This window comes from Schistocerca americana, chromosome 4, assembly GCF_021461395.2.
Source record: "Schistocerca americana isolate TAMUIC-IGC-003095 chromosome 4, iqSchAmer2.1, whole genome shotgun sequence".
Lineage (NCBI taxonomy): Eukaryota > Metazoa > Arthropoda > Insecta > Orthoptera > Acrididae > Schistocerca > Schistocerca americana.
The window spans coordinates 668145629-668162312 of record NC_060122.1 but is presented as its reverse complement, the minus strand read 5'-3'; the positions used below and the strand labels follow the sequence as shown (position 1 = coordinate 668162312).

The window sequence follows — 16684 nt, the reverse complement described above, 5'->3', positions numbered from 1 at the left end:
GCAAAAATATCATTCCATACACAGCCAGCCTTTTCCTATGTTACCAAGCCTCTGTTGATATGGATATCTGTATTAAGATGTAAATTAATGACCGTATGGATGAATGAGAACTGGCTGTCCCCCCCCCCCCCCCCCTCCTCCCAAAAAACATAGAATCATGTATCAAAAGCTTAAAAAATTATGTAGCTTCTCTGGTCAGATTTAGGGAAGCAGACAAATACTTCTCCAACTTTATGAAGCAACTAAGTAGCACGCTACATCATGAAGGGAACGGAACTCCTGTATAAACAACTCATGGATAATATACATCTATTTCACAATGAACTGCAGATATCACCATGTTGAAGGTGTCCCAGTAATGTGTTTTCGTTATGTGTACTGATTATGAAGATAATTTCAGTCACCAATATGTGCAAATGTATCATATCTCCTAGCAATTATATGTAAATTTGATTTAATATATGCATTAATTCATGTTTGTAATGCCCAACCATTCATTTAGCAAGAATACAGATATTCAAGCATCTGTTATCATGGAAATATTTTTTGTTACTCCAATCTGAGCGTGTGTGTGTTTTTTTTGTGAAAATTTCAGTTGTTTTTCCAGGTTGAGATCATCCGCAAGGCGCTGCCGTATACGACAAATTGTTCTTCCACTTGGGAGAGAACTTGGTATGCATCATATGTTGGAGAAACATACAATTACTCACTTGAGGTAAGTATGTCCTCCTACATTTCTGTGTTCCAAGTCAGGTTAAAATGACAGAACCATAAGAACTTTTGATTTAATGTAAAGACAATCAACAGACCAAAACCACCTAGCCAGATGCGAAACTAATCAAGAACCACTGTTCACCTTGTTTCTCTCTTAGAAGTATCCCTCACTGTGTTGGTATATTGAAGTCAAAATTTCATATTGAAGAATCCTCTGGGGTGGTGGACTAAAGTAAATAAATTATATATTCAGCAGGTGAGCTAAAAAGATTTTTTTCTCAAGTGGATAGCCTTACAACCCACAGAGGACTCTTTAACGACCTTGGCATGGTTAACATCTACATTCCAGAACATTTAATCCCTAATACTTTTAAGTGAACAATGAAAATAGTTCCAGCTAATTGTGCTGATTGTGATTTGTGCTTCGTTAACGTACATACACACAAATATACATATTCGTGATCACAGACCTGCTACATCATCCACTGACCTTACAATGTTCCTTGATAGATAGTGATCTTGTGCACTTTGGATGCATTTCTCAACAATGCCCAGCTGCTGTAGGTCCTTCCACAGGTCATCCTCCATCACTTCCTTGGCCTTCCAATTGGACAAGTTCCATCAGGTTTCCCCATACGCTCAGCTTTGGCCTGATAAGTGTCTGGCCTCCTGGCAATGTACCCTGCCAGGCTTATTCTTCACACTTTCATTTTCTGCATGAAGTTCAGCTGTTTCATCAAGTCATACTGTTCCTGGTTCTTCCTATGTCTCCAAGTGTTTTCTTTGTGGATTGGTACAAAGATATCTTTCTTGACTTTCTGTTCAAAGATAAACAGGTTCTCTTCATCTTTTTTGTGAAGCTTAAGGTTTCTGTCCCATAAAAACACTCATACTGTCACTGCTTTATAGGCTTTAAGTCTGCTCTTAGCTCATAAATTTTTTGATGAAACTGTCTGGTTCAGACTGAAATAAGTTTTAGACCCATACAATATGTTGTTAATTTCTCATTTTAGATTGTCATGCATGTTACACCAGGTGCCAATGTATTCTCCACTCGGGCTCTATTCCATATTCCGGCCTATAATGGTGCGTCATTAGGGGCTTCTCTGGATACTTCTACCATTTCTGTCTTCTCCATATTAATTCCCAGTCCACTTTTACAGTTATTCTTTGCTAAGCACGATTTCTGCCTTCTCTTCTTCTGACTCCACTATGGCTACAATAGTGTCTGTCCATGTCAAAAATGTTTTCTTCCATTTAACATTACCTCTTTGACCTATCTTTTCATTTCCTGAGTTAATTTCTACAGGACCAAACGAAAATGCAGTCGTGAAATGACGTCACCTTGTCTCACATCTGATCTGATACTGAATTCCTTGACTAGCTCCCCCTGGTATTTATCCTTGGCATCCGTGCCTGTTGTACCTTCACCAAGATAATTAACTTCCTTGGTATGCCAAGCTCCCTCAGGATGTTGTACGATTTTTGACATAAAACCTGGCTGCCAGCTGGATGCTTCTAAGATCAAGTCAGAGTCATTCACTTAGGGTGCCCATTAAAACCGCCCCCCCCTCACCCCTCTCAGTACTTTAAGTCCAGTTCTACGATTGATCTGACAGCACAGTATGATGCAGAAGATTCTCAAGTATGTGTTGTCTTCTTCTCGAGCTGTTCCAGCAGTATCTCAGCTCACATCAAGGTTTTGGTTTTGTTTTGCTTTTGGGCGCAAGTGGTAAACGTCACGTAATGTAGACAGAAAGTCACGAGTTCAAGCCCATTTCCATTTTGGGTGGCTTCTTAAGCTATCGATCTGATGGAACTTCAAAGATAGTTCACTTTTCGTTCTAACGTACTAATAGTAGTAAAAACTTCCAAAAACAATTCTGCAGAACAGCACATGGCTGCTTCAAGATCTGAACAGTTTACACTCGAGAGTTTCCTCACCCTACAATGGCCACCAGCAACCAGCCACATGCCGCCCACGCCCTGACGTCAGGGACCATCTGAGAAGGTAAACGCGGTGCAGCATTCTTGAGTGTATTTATCAAATGTCATTTTTTTATTTGAAATTCTAGTATTTATCGGATTTCGCATACACGAAACTTATGAACATTGTTCAAGCATCGTAAAATAGAATCGCAAGTGGAAACAAGTTTATCATTTGCAATATGTTGTTCACTTTGGGTTTAATAGACGTGTGAAGCCAGTGGAGGCAGTTCTAAACCGTTGTATTGTGTGTGAAAAGAGTGCTTTTGAGCTCTAGCATGAATGATATTCCACATTCAGGAAGTTTCGATAACTGACATGTGTGATGATCTGTGACCATTCAACCATCATGTGACTTTTGCAATCAGTGGACAAGGTTCAGAAGACAGGTATTGGAGTACTGCACACTCTAATTCAAAGCAACAAAATTCAAAAGAATACTATGACTGCATTTTTACTTCAATATCACGGGTTTGCTCACTGAGCATTACTGTTCAGTATTGTTACTGCTGACAAGTTACGATGTCTTTTATTAATTTCTTGAGAAGACATTAATGGCTGAGCTCTACCAAAAGACATATATTTGAGCAAGGGGCAATTTGAAAATAATATCTTGCATCTTGTGGTTGAAAAAAAGCTTGTTGCTCACTATTAACTTCTTCCCAGGCATGCGTCCATCGCAGCTGAAATCTGCTGCCAACAAGTAAGACACCTTTTTGTCAGACTGTAAGAAAAATGACTGACAAAACTGCATCATGTGTTGCTATTAAACGGCAAATTCTGCTGATACCACAAACAAAACTATCCAGGAGTTTGTTTAAGAAGTTGTTCCTGATGCACTAATGTTTCTGATATTATGCCCTTAAATGTTTATTTTCCTATTCCTTACTGAACAGCCATAAAAAATTGTTTCCAGACGAAAATTCATTTCAAACCTAGTTTGATGACATCTTTAAGTCAGAATAAGTAGATTTATATTGATGTGGAATTGTTAAACTATCTAGGCACTGTCAGACTGTTTTAGACAATGTGGCAGAATACATTGTTGATAATTAATTCTCTCTGATGTTTACTATTGCGCTCAATAAACTAATGGAAAATACTATTGAAATATGAAATGTACTAATACAAATGAATTTCCACTCACTATGATAAAAGTCTATTTTCATAAAACTTAAACTAGCTATAACACGAGTGTGCCCATATTGACTAGTAAGATATTACTCATTTTGTACTTTGAAACAATTTTTGTTTAAGCAAGGTAAGAGAAGCGCTTTCTGCAGACAGTACTGACCTTCAACTGAATGCGTAGTGATATGGAACAATGCAAGCAAGTGCCACTGTCAGAAAATACAGTGACTCACAGTCGGCGGCCTTCTGGCGCTATTGCTATCTCCGTGATATGTACTGAGTCACAGTCAAGTAGTATGGAAATGTCTCATTTCATCAATAAAATTATGTATTCATAAAACCAAAAAATTGTGTAGGCAGAAGCAGAAAGAGACATTACCAACCTTTGCAGTAATGCTAGCTTTTCACCATTATGCTATAGGGTACTGGAAGCAGTAAGACTACTTTTGATGGAGAAGTTTTTTATCTTCCTACTGATTTCCATTCTGGCTGCTGCAGTGTTACGTGGCTTTATGCTTAATTTCAGACTTACTATTTTATCAGTTGATTTGTTTTCACCACATAACACCCGCTGTTTACGTCCTTCCTCGTTGCTGAGCGATGTTTCACTTTTCGTTCTGACGCCGCAACTCTTCCTTTCCTATATCTTTACTACTTTTTATCTATATAAATGATGAACTATTGGTTTTGCCGTTTAACAACTTTTTAATAACTGTGGAAGTATTACAGGCGTCGGGTCCCACCTAATGTGTTACCCGCCTATACGTTTTACATGAACCTTTAAGGTTCGATCGATCTGTTTACAAAGAGAAAGCAGAATATCTCTTCCTTTGACGTTGTCCAACAACGACCTAGGAAGCTCGACGCCCTCGCGGCCAAGGCTCTTCCATGGCTCGTGGTAGTTTGCAGCATTCGTTTTATCCTTTGCCCACTTGCCGCTACGTCGAACTTTCGTGGTGATCGTTGGGCAACATCTTCCACATTATCTGAAACATAAATAAACTTTCTCCCCACAGTATTTCTGAAAACCCAAAAACAAACTTAAAGAACATAATAATAATAGCTGTTCTTACAATAATTGGTATAAGTCTTGGTCGATTTAATGAGGGGTGGGACAGGCCTAAGCCTTGTGACACCACACAGCCTTTAACTCTGTCACGTCACAGCTAAAAATCTAGCTTTCAGTGAACATGGAACTGTGAGCCAAATCGGGCTTCACTTTCCAGGTGACCACATTGGTACCTCAGAGCTAATGAACTGCTGCAATATTCGTTTTTCCCTCATTTCCCCAGAGGTGGCTAGGACATATAAATAGCAACATAAAAGATGAGATTAGTTGTAAATTCTATGTAGAATTACTTCCCTGGACTCAAAACCATAAATAGAAAACCTTTAGTGACAATCTCTCAGATAATTCAATGGAAATGACACAAATACATCAGTTAAATTTAGCAGAATAATTCTGTGGCATCCAGGCAACAACCCATCGATCTTAGATTTGCCAGACATATCCTGTGTTGTTGGCAAGATTCAGTTACATTACCAGCAGTGAGAATACCAGCCAATGTGTTCCTCGAGTAGAATACCAGCCAATGTGTTCCTCGAGTGGGTTGGGAAATAACAACAGTCTGTGTCTCAAAGATGCACCTGCTGGGGACAAGAATACCCAAAGTATATGTCAATGGGACTTATTCACATTTCTTTAACTAGGTTTAGGGACTGGTGAGTAGTTTCTAATAATACACAGCTGCACCTACTTCAAACTAAATATAATACATCAATAACTGTCACAATTATTTATGTTTTACTGTGTCAAACATACTGAAGACTAAAAAGCTCGTTCAGCAGATGTGATTAGCCTTATTGGAGCATCTCCAGTAATTGTTAGAATTATATGTAGGCAGCACATCTATTTTGTAATTATGGACTTAGAAAATATTTTTCTTGAGTGCACTGCAACTGGTACAATCTCCTCTCCCCCCCCCCCCCCCTCCCCTCACCCAAAAGAAAGCACACAGATTAAGAGATAACAGCACAGCTTGATTACAAAACATGATCATCCACAGGGAGACTTTATACGCTAAAAGTAACAGAATTCCAAACGAAAAAAGGTTACTGTGCAGGAAACCACACATAGTAACAGTGATTCTGTTGTGTCTAGACAAGACAGCCTAGACACAATGAGAGGAAGCCGAAAGGCACGCGCTAAGCTAAAGCAGGATGGCGTGAGGTCTGAAACAGGATACGTAATGAATGCTATAAAGAAAAGTACGTAGCTGCTGGAATACTTAACTTTAATCCATCCTTGTGGTACATCTGCAGATTGTGGTGATACAAGTGAGACTCTTTAGATACATGCAATGTTACTAATGGCGCCTTGCTAGGTCGTAGCCATTGACTTAGCTGAAGGCTATTCTAACTATCTGCTCTGCAAATGAGCGAGGCTTCGTCAGTGTGCATCGCTAGCTACGTCGTCCGTACAACTGGGCGAGTGCTAGTACTTCTCTCTAGACCTGCCATGTGGTGGCGCTCGGTCTGCTATCACTGAAAGTGGCGACACGCGGGTCCGACATGTACTAATGGACCGCGGCCGATTTAAAGCTACCACCTAGCAAGTGTGGTGTCTGGCGGTGACACCACATTCCTCCCCTGCAAATCGGCGAACGGTCGTGTTATAAGGATTCCGCCCGCCGTGGGGAGGGCCCCATGTTGACGTATGCGATGAGGTGGGGAGCCTAACAACAGGCGAGGCTGTGCCACCCGCACCCGGCCATTCGGTCCGAGGGGAGCTAGGAAACGCCTGAAAACCTAGTCCAGGGTGCACGTCAACATGCGGTGTATGCGCCCTTAGAGATATAGGAGGGGCCGAAGGGTCGGCCTCCATTGCGTCGGGGCACCCGACGGGCGAAGACGACATCTGGTCCGGAGCGGGCAAAAGTTCCATGGCGGAGGACATCTGGACACGGGAAGCGATCGGCGGCGCGTGACCCAGGGAGGCGCCAGGCGGTTGCAGCGACGCATCCACTGCAGGCGGCGCCGGCGGCAGAACAGGCGGCGGCGGTGGCGGCGCGTCGCCATGGGGCAAAATGGAAGGCAGCGTTGGTAACACCTGGGGCTGAGGCGAGCCAGTAGATGGGTCCCCAGGGCGCTGACCGGACGGCACCGTCTCTGAAAGCAGACGGGGAGCGGCAGAACCCGGGCGACGACAGAGGCGCAGCTGATTGAGATGCCGACGCACCTCACCAGAGGCCCCCAAAACCAAAACATCGCGCAGCCGAGGCAGCGAAGAATGCGCCCTGCGAGCCAACGCTGTGAACCGCGATAGTTGCGATAGAATACAACGTCGCCTGGAGCAAAAGCAGGAGTCTGCCGCTGCACATGAACCTGATGCGGCGGATGCAGCAAAGACATCAAGGTTCGATGAGGACGACCGTGGAGCAACTCAGCCGGCGAGCGACCATTTCGGGGCTGAGAGCGAGACGAAGACAAAAAGAGCAACAACGCGTCCTCCCGAGAATGCGACTCTTTCAACTTCAACATCTGTGACTTGAAAGTCCGGACCAATCGTTCAGCAGCACCGTTCGACTGAGGCGAAAACGGCGCGGATGTCAGATGTTGAATACCATTGGCCATGCAGAATGACTGAAATTCTGCGGACATGAATTGTGGGCCATTGTCGGAAACAATAGTCTGTGGAAGACCTTCAATGCAAAAGATAGCAGACAACGCTTGGATGGTGGCAGAAGACATCATGGAAGACATCCGGACAACAAAAGGAAAATTACTGAAGGAATCCACCACAACCAACCATCGAGCATTCCAGAACGGACCAGTAAAATCTCTGTGTAAGCGTTGCCAAGGGGAAGTGGCTTTCGGCCATGCAAAGAATTTCCGCGGCGGTGCGGATTGTTGTTCGGCACACGCCATGCAAGAAGAGCACATATTCGTAATCGCAGCATCGATGCCGAACCAAGTACAGTGCTGACGAGCAAGTTGTTTCGTTCGCACTATACCCCAATGTCCTTGGTGAAGAAGCCGTAAGACAGAGGACTGTAACGAACGTGGGACCACGACTCTGGACTGATCATTATCAGAACGCAACAACAAAACACCACGTCGTACAAAAAGTCTCTCCTTGTGAGCAAAAAATCGGCGAACCAACGGATCCTCGATCCGTGACTTTGACAAGGGCCATTGCGTAGCAACAAAACGCACAACGGTAGCAAGGACAGGGTCAGCAGCTGTGGCTGCAGCTACATGACGAAAATCAATCGGAAACGATTCGACCACGTCATCGGTTTCCGCATCAAGGAACATGCAAGCAAGCTCGGAAGAATCGAATGCTTTATCCTCAGCAACAGGCAAACTGGACATCGCATCAGCGTTGCCGTGCTTATCAGTGGACCGATACAAGATATCGTAGCGGTACTGCGAGAGGAAAAGAGACCAGCGAATGAATTTCTGCGCTGTAGGTGGAGGTACAGGCTTGTTCGGATGAAAAAGCGATGTCAAAGGTTTGTGGTCCGTGATGATGGTAAAATGACGACCATACAAGAAATCATGGGACTTAGTCACCAAATACGAGAGCCAAAACTTCTTTCTCTATCTGTAAATAATTTCTTTGCGCAGATGAGAGCAATTTTGACGCAAATGCAATAGGGCGATCATGCAATCCATCTTTGTGCGCAAGCACAGCACCGATCCCGAAATCCGATGCACCTACCATCAACAAAAGGGGTTTCTGGGGATCGAATGGCGTAAGGCAAGTATGAGAAAGCAACGCCGATTTCAACTGTCAAAAGGCGCGTTCGCATTCCGTCGTCCAGACGAACGGAACACCTTTACGACATAAGCGATGAAGCGGAGCTGAAATGGAAGAGGCATGCGGGATAAAGTTATGATAATAGCTAATCTTCCCAACACACTCTGTAGCTGCTTCAAATTCTGCGGCGACGGCAAGTCGTGTATGGCACGGAGGTGCTCTGGACTCGGATGTATGCCTTGTGGATTTATGACATGTCCCAGATATGCTAAGTCACGAGCAAAAAAAACACATTTGTCCTTCCGCAAGCGAAGACCATTTTGTCGCAATACCTGAAATAATGTTCTTAGATTTGCTAAATGTTCGTCGGCTGTCCGTCCGGAGATCACAATATCGTCCAGATAGTTCGCAGCAGTAGGGGCCGACGCACAAACAGTTTGTAAATATTGCTGAAACAATGCAGGGGCGGATGCACACCCGAATGGCAGCCTTTTGAATCGGTACAAACCAAGATGCGTGTTAACCACCAAGACGCGCTGGGATTCGGCGTCCACTGGTATTTGCAAGTACGCATCTGCTAGGTCCAACTTTGAAAAATATTTACCCGGGCACAGTTTATCAAAAAGATCTTTCGGGCGGGGTAAAGGAAAAGTTGCAATCACTAGTTGTGGATTCAATGTAGCTTTGAAGTCCACACAAAGTCTCAGTTTTCCGGAAGGCTTTGGCAAAATTACTAAGGGTGAGGCCCAGAGAGAAGCCTGCACACGTTCAATTACACCTTGTGCTTCTAATTCGTTTAATGTTCTTGCGACCTCATCACGCAATGCGTGGGGAACATTGCGCGCTCGGAAAAATTTCGGTTGCACGTTTACTTTCAGTTCCAAATGTGCTTCATAGTTCTTAGCGCAACCAAGGCCCGGTGCAAAAATGTCTGCAAATTCGTCACATAGACGAGAAACACTGGCGGAAGGCATAGTCTGGTTCACTGATAGGACCTGATTGACTATAGACATGTTAAACAATTGAAATATATCTAAACCAAACACGTTCACTGCAGTAGAAGAACGAAGTACATAAAATGACACAAGTTTTGTTTGTCCCTTGTATGTTGCAAGAAGGCTGCACTGCCCTAACACAGGGATATGCTGTCCTGAATAACTAGTGAGCTGAACATTTGCAGCACGCAACGGAGGTTTGCCCAGTTGGTTGTACGTGTCGTGATTGATCAATGAAACTGCAGCTCCGGTATCGAGCTGGAATGGTATCACTTTGCCATCAAAGTCCAAGTCTACAAAAAGTTTATTGTCCTGCTGACGACAAGAGCGACTGTCTCGTGCAATTTGAACTGATACAGGTACAGAAGCACTTGCGACCGGACGAGATATCCATCGACGGCAACGCACACGTTTTGTGGGACGAACACAGTCACTGTTAGAGAAAGTGGCACTGGACGGAGTGGAATTAACTACATGAATGTCCATGGGCGAAGGTTCACGAGCCTGATTATTCTTGGTGTGATTCCGGCGCGAAGCAAAGGGCCTGGATTGGTAGTGATTGTCTGATCTGAGCTTTTTCTGGCAAACACTTTAAACATGTCCTTCCTTATGACAGTAAAAGCAAATAGCTTGGCGCGACGGGCAATGTTCACGCAAATGTCTAGTCGCACACCGCGGGCATGATTTCACTGCATTTGCTCGCTTACGCGGCACACGTGGAGAGCTAGGCGGCAGCTGCGCGGACGAGCGCGAGGGCTGTTTATCGTTCCGTGCAGCGCGCCCGGCGGGCCGGTTAATGTGACACACGGCTGGCGAAGGTTCAAATGATTCCTGTGCAAAGTCAAGTGTGTCTTGCCTATCTAATATGTCTATCACTTGTTGAAGGGAGGGATTAACTAGTTTCAAAATCTGTTCCCGTATACGAACATCAGAAACGTTCTGTGAAATTGCATCACGTACCATTGTATCTGAATAAGGGAGTCCACATTCACACTCAAAAGCACAATCCCTAGTAAGGCCTTGCAATTTTGCAACCCACTCCCTATTAGTCTGACCGGCCGTACGTTTTGTACAAAAGAACGTATACCTTTTTGCAACGACATTTACTGTTTCTTTGAAATAGGCATCTAATGCCGACAAAATTTCTTCGTAGGACAGAGTCGCTACGTCGCGTCGGGGAAACAATTTCACTATCACACGGTAGGTTTGCACCCCTACACACGCCAATAAATGAGGCTGCCGCTCGTTACCTTGAATTCTGTAGGCGGCGAGATGAAATCCAAATTGGCGTGACCACTCCGTCCATGTTTCCACGTCCGCTTGAAAATTACGGAATGGGGGTGCAACTGCGTGTTGTGGCTGCGGTAGCGATGAAGCGGCGGCGGCCGCATCGTGGTGCAGTGCACGTTGACCCTGGACGAGCTGTCCAAGGGTATCCAATAACGCCTACGTCTGCTGATTCTGCAAGCGATAAAATTCGGACAACACATCTGGCGAAGCCATGACACAAGTAAATGTAAGCAAGTAGAAAGAACAAGACCCTATTTTGACTCGTCGCCAAAAATGTTGTGTCTAGACAAGACAGCCTAGACACAATGAGAGGAAGCCGAAAGGCACGCGCTAAGCTAAAGCAGGATGGCGTGAGGTCTGAAACAGGATATGTAATGAATGCTATAAAGAAAAGTACGTAGCTGCTGGAATACTTAACTTTAATCCATCCTTGTGGTACATCTGGAGATTGTGGCGATACAAGTGAGACTCTTTAGATACATGCAATGTTACTAATGGCGCCTTGCTAGGTCGTAGCCATTGACTTAGCTGAAGGCTATTCTAACTATCTGCTCTGCAAATGAGCGAGGCTTCGTCAGTGTGCATCGCTAGCTACGTCGTCCGTACAACTGGGCGAGTGCTAGTACTTCTCTCTAGACCTGCCATGTGGTGGCGCTCGGTCTTCTATCACTGAAAGTGGCGACACGCGGGTCCGACATGTACTAATGGACCGCGGCCGATTTAAAGCTACCACCTAGCAAGTGTGGTGTCTGGCGGTGACACCACAGATTCACTACCACTTATTAGACGCAAATTGTTCAGAATATTTCATCAAAATTACAAGCAATTATCTATTGAACTTAGCAGGATAATTCAGCTCCAATCCTGGAACTCCGTCGACTATCACTGAGCAGTCAAACATTTTGTGGGTGGCATTTGATATTTAACTGTTTACTGAGACAAAACAAGTAATTTGTGAACATTTGTCTTGCTGTCTGTACAATGGGCTTCTCGTAGCATCCTTCCCTTAGTGTGCTGAGCAATGTCAAATACATCAGAATGTAGCACCTATTTGTTTAAATAACCAATGGTCGATATCTTTTAGTACAGTAGAAGCAGGGTTTCATCAAGCTTAATGTGTGTCAGCGTAGCCCTGCAATATCCATGTATCGGTTACTGCACAATAATGGAGTCTTAGGCTCTAACTGTGAACATGCCCTCTTCGCAGCATGGACTTGGAAAATTAAACTTTCAGAATATTTAAAATAAACTGTAAAATAAGAGATAGCTGGCACATCTAGGGCATGCATTAAAATAGGATTGGCCATCAAGAAAGGTATCTGGAAGTGCAGCAAATTTTAAATCAAAGGATTACTGAACAATGGATTGGTCGCACTGGACTGAATGATTCAACCTTACATTACTGGCCTCTAAGTTCAACAGGCCTGACTGTATGTGATTATTTCTTGTGGATGTTTATAAAAGACTCTGTTTATGTGACTTCATTACCAGCAACAATGAATGAACTGAGATATTGCATAACAGCAGCTGTGGAAGTTGTAACTCAAGACATGCTCGCTCCAATGTGAGAACAATTCGAATACCGTATTGATAAACGCTGTGCATCTCAAGGGGTGCATACTGAACACCTATGAAATGGTATAAAAAAAAGACCTTTTTGAGTTTCCTGTTCACCAGACAATAAAATTCGTTGTATATGTTTATTGGTTTCAGAAATATAGACATGCAAAATTGGATGATTCTTTTTGATACATCCTGTACTTTACAGAAGCGAGAAAGTTAAGCAGAGCAAGCTGGACGTCATTACATTGTCTTCAAAGAAGAAGCGGGGGTAAATAACTTCAAGAGTCGAAGAACTGTCATGTAATAATAGAATATTACATTACATTACATTACATTTTTATTGGTCCTTTTGATCATTTGTTGTGCAAGGTATACAATACGATATTGGACAAGTCATTGTGATTTACAATACATGTTTTTAAATCATACAAGAATATTTGCATTGATTTAGGCTTAATATTATCACAACTGAAGGTTCAGGTTCCATACATTATATTTAACCTTTGCAATAAAGTTTTGAAGTTTTGAGATATTCATCTATACTATACTAACATTTTTGCAATAAATATTTATGAACAGCAGTTTTAAATTTTGAAGTGTCTTTTATTGTTTTAATGTTTGTAGGTAGCTTATTGTACAGTCTGTTTCCTGTTTGCAGTGGTTCATTCTGTTTTAGGGCTGTGTGTGCATGTTGAACATGTATGTCGTGCTTTCTCCCTGTTTTATACAGGTGGATACTCTGGTTGGTTGACACAAGATTGTTGCTATTTTCTAAGATTTTCCTTACAAATATGATTACTTGTAAAATGTACAGACATGGTAGTGGAAGGATATGTAGTTTCTTGAATAAGAGCTTGCATGAGCTTCTTGATGAAGCGTTTTCTATGGCTCTTACAATTCTCTTTTGGCATATAAAACAACTTTTGCTAGCAGATGCATTTCCTCAAAAGATTATGCCGTGTCGCAGTAAGGATTCTGGCTGGGTGAAGTATACATCTTTTAGTGTCTCTTTCGATGTGCAATCAGAAAGAATTTTGATGGTATAGCAAATGGCATTTAAATTATTTGTAATGTATTTTGTATGTTGGACCCATCTTAGATCTCCTTGGACCCATATACCAAGAAATTTTGTAGAGCTTACATTTTTGAGGATTCTAGTAAACAACTCTATATCTGGTGCTAGTGGACATTTATTTTGCACTGTGTGTATATGCACTGTAACTGTTTTTTCTGTGTTTATTACTAAGTTGTTTCCAGAAAACCCGTCTGTAATGTTGGTGATACAACTTTTAATCTCGTGTAGTAATTCTTCTTTGGTTCTTCCTTTTATTATCACATTTGTGTCTTCCGCAAATTTTATGTACTTGTTGCATGGGCTAGTCAGTTCCAAGTCATTTACAAAGAGTAGAAACAGAACTGGTCCTAGAATGGAGCCTTGTGGTACACCATATTTGATGCTCTGTTTCTCTGAGCAGTAAGACTTTATTTTGTTCCCTTCTTGGATGGTAAGCTCAACTAATTGCTCTCTGTTTTGGAGATACGATTTTATCCACTCATAGTCCAGGCCCCTAATTCCTACAGATTCAAGTTTCTGAAGCGAGATATTGTGATGAATGACATCAAATGCCTCAGAGAGGTCTAGAAATATGGCCGAGATATGTTCTTTATTGTCTATTGCATTTAAGGCTTCATTTAGGAATGCAAAGATAGCTGTCTCAGCAGATTTAGATTTTCGGAATACAGATTCAGTATTTGAGAAATAATTATTTTTTTCTATGAAACTGATTCGTCTTTTATAATAGAGTTTTTCAATTATTTTGGAAAAACCAGATAATAGTGAGATTGACCTGTAGTTTGATACTTCTGTTTTTATCCCTTTCTTGAACAGGGGTTTTACTTTTGCTACCTTCAATTTTTCTGGGAACACCCCTTCTGATAGAGACCAGTTACAGATGTTGACAAGTGGCGTGGCTATGAGGGGAGCACATTTTTCAAGATATAGTCAGGGATATTGTCAGTACCAAAAGAGAATTTGGGCTTAAGTTCTTTGATTATATTAAGTATTTCCTTTTCATTGGTGGGGTATAGAAAAATAGATTTGTTATTTATAGTATATCTGGATTGATTTATTGGTGTGCACTGTAAATTTTTATTTACAAGATGTTCAGCTGTCTGTGTAAAGTAGGAATTAAATTTATTTGCAATTTTTGTAGGTTCAGTTCTCACAGTTGAGTTGTCCATTAGGCAGTTAATGTTATGGAAGTGTATCTGTTCTGCTGCAGTTTCTTTCCTGACAATATTCCATATGGCTTTCGTCTTATTGGTGGAATTTTTTATATATGTGTCATTTGCCATTATTTTTGCTTGTTTGACACCATTTTTGAATATCTTTTTATAGGTTTTGTAATAAGAGTCAAATTCTGGTGACGTGAGTTGTTTGGACAATCTGTGCAGTAATGTATTTTGTTTGAAGATACTAAAATCCCAGAAGTAATCCATTTATTTTTTGTTTTTCTTGTGTATGTTTTCCTCTGGGTTAGAGGGAAGCACAGTTCAAAGTAGTAGGAAAAATTGTTAATATAGTTATTATATTTTCCATCTGTGTGTTCGTAGTTATAAATCTCTTCGCAGCTTTCTTTGCTCAAGTAATGGAGAAAATGATTTAAATTTTCATTACTGTAGTTTATACTGGTGGTTGTTAGGAAGGGTTTAAGCTGTAGCTCAGTTTCCAGACTCAGAGAGAGTTTTTGAGCTGTGTGATCCCCAAAAGCCTGGGTTGAGTTAGTATTTCTATTGCATACTTCATTTCTACATTTACAAATATTTGATCTATCATGGTACGTGATGTCTTTGTGATACGAGTTGCCGTTTCTATGGTGGATTTCATGTAAAAAGTTTGCAAGAGATTCAGTAATTCATTCTTTTCTTTGGTGTCCTTTGCAAAGTCAATATTAAAATCACCACATAGAATAACTCTCCTGTTTCTTCGTGTTAGTCTGTTAAGTGAATATTCCAAACTGTTTAGGAGAGTATTTATGTCACCAGCTGGAGCTCTGTGTAAACAAATAACAGCTAGTTTAATGTCTACTATCTCAATTCCTGATAGCTTTACATCTTTTTTCTTCGCTACTTCAACAGGACATTTTATATTTATAAAGTCTTTATTATTTCTGATGTATATACAACTGCCACCATGTTTAAGAATTTTTCTACAGAAATAACGACCTAGCACAGAGTTAGGTAGGGACACAATATGTAACTTCTCCTCATCAAGCTAGTGTTCTGTGAGACACAATTATGAGGTACTTCTTAATTCGTTTTCTAATAGCATTTGAATTTCACTTGTTTTACTAGTTAGTGATTGCACATTTTTGTGAAAAAGAACCAACTTCATATTTTTGTGTTTTACCTGTGAGTTTTTATTTTGTGTCCCCACAGAAGATCCTGGCTGTGAGGTGGAGGTCTGGATTTCATCTGATACATCATTTCTGGTATTTTTTTAAATTTCTTTCCAGGGAGATGTTTTACAATGGGCATATAACATTTCTCTGGAATATATTTGCATGCATGTATTTTCACCCCTATTACTGCTTATAAGTTTCCCTTGTTCATTATAATCTGACAAACATCTATGAACATCTTACTAAATATTCTACAGCCTAGTCTGTTAAAATGCAATCCATCTTTACCAAGACACTTGTCATTAAGAAATTTGTTGGGATCAATGAATATTACACCCAGTTTATTGCATTCTTCTTTAATGTTGTTGTTTATTCTGTGTATGTATCTGTCACTTACCGACCTTCTGTACACAATGCTACTGATGGTATTTCTCGAGGCGTTGTAGACGTTTCTGGCAGTTCTTATAAGGTTTCTCGTGTTGTCGACGATTTATTCTACACTGCTGGTTCGTAGACAGTTTGTTCCAACGTGAATAGACACACCTTTGGAATTTCTATCATGTATCTTGGTAGGGCTTGTTGCTGATTTTAGGATATTGCTGAAATGTTTTTGTAACTGCTTTTTCCTGATTCCAAGGCGAACGTCTATTTGGAGTTTGGAACTACGATGTTTTTTAACATGGAGTCGCCTATTATTAAAAACTCATTTTCATTTGCAGTGCTCAGAGGATGTATCGTTTCATTTTCGGTGTTTGTATCACTTGTCGACTTATATTTGTTTTTTGTATCTAAAGCATTTTCTACTCTAATGGCGATTGAGTTGCTTTGATCATGTGTATCAA

General features: G+C 41.5%; 1 protein-coding gene across 1 annotated transcript in view; it reads left to right on the top strand.

Moving 5' to 3' along the window:
* LOC124613688 (degenerin unc-8-like) overlaps window positions 1-16684 on the top strand; it is a 214160-nt gene that overhangs the window by 47130 nt on the left and 150346 nt on the right. Inside the window, exon 4 of the mRNA XM_047142405.1 lies at window positions 608-715. Within this exon, the coding sequence (XP_046998361.1) occupies window positions 608-715 (108 nt within the window). The remainder of the gene's footprint in view (window positions 1-607; window positions 716-16684) is intronic.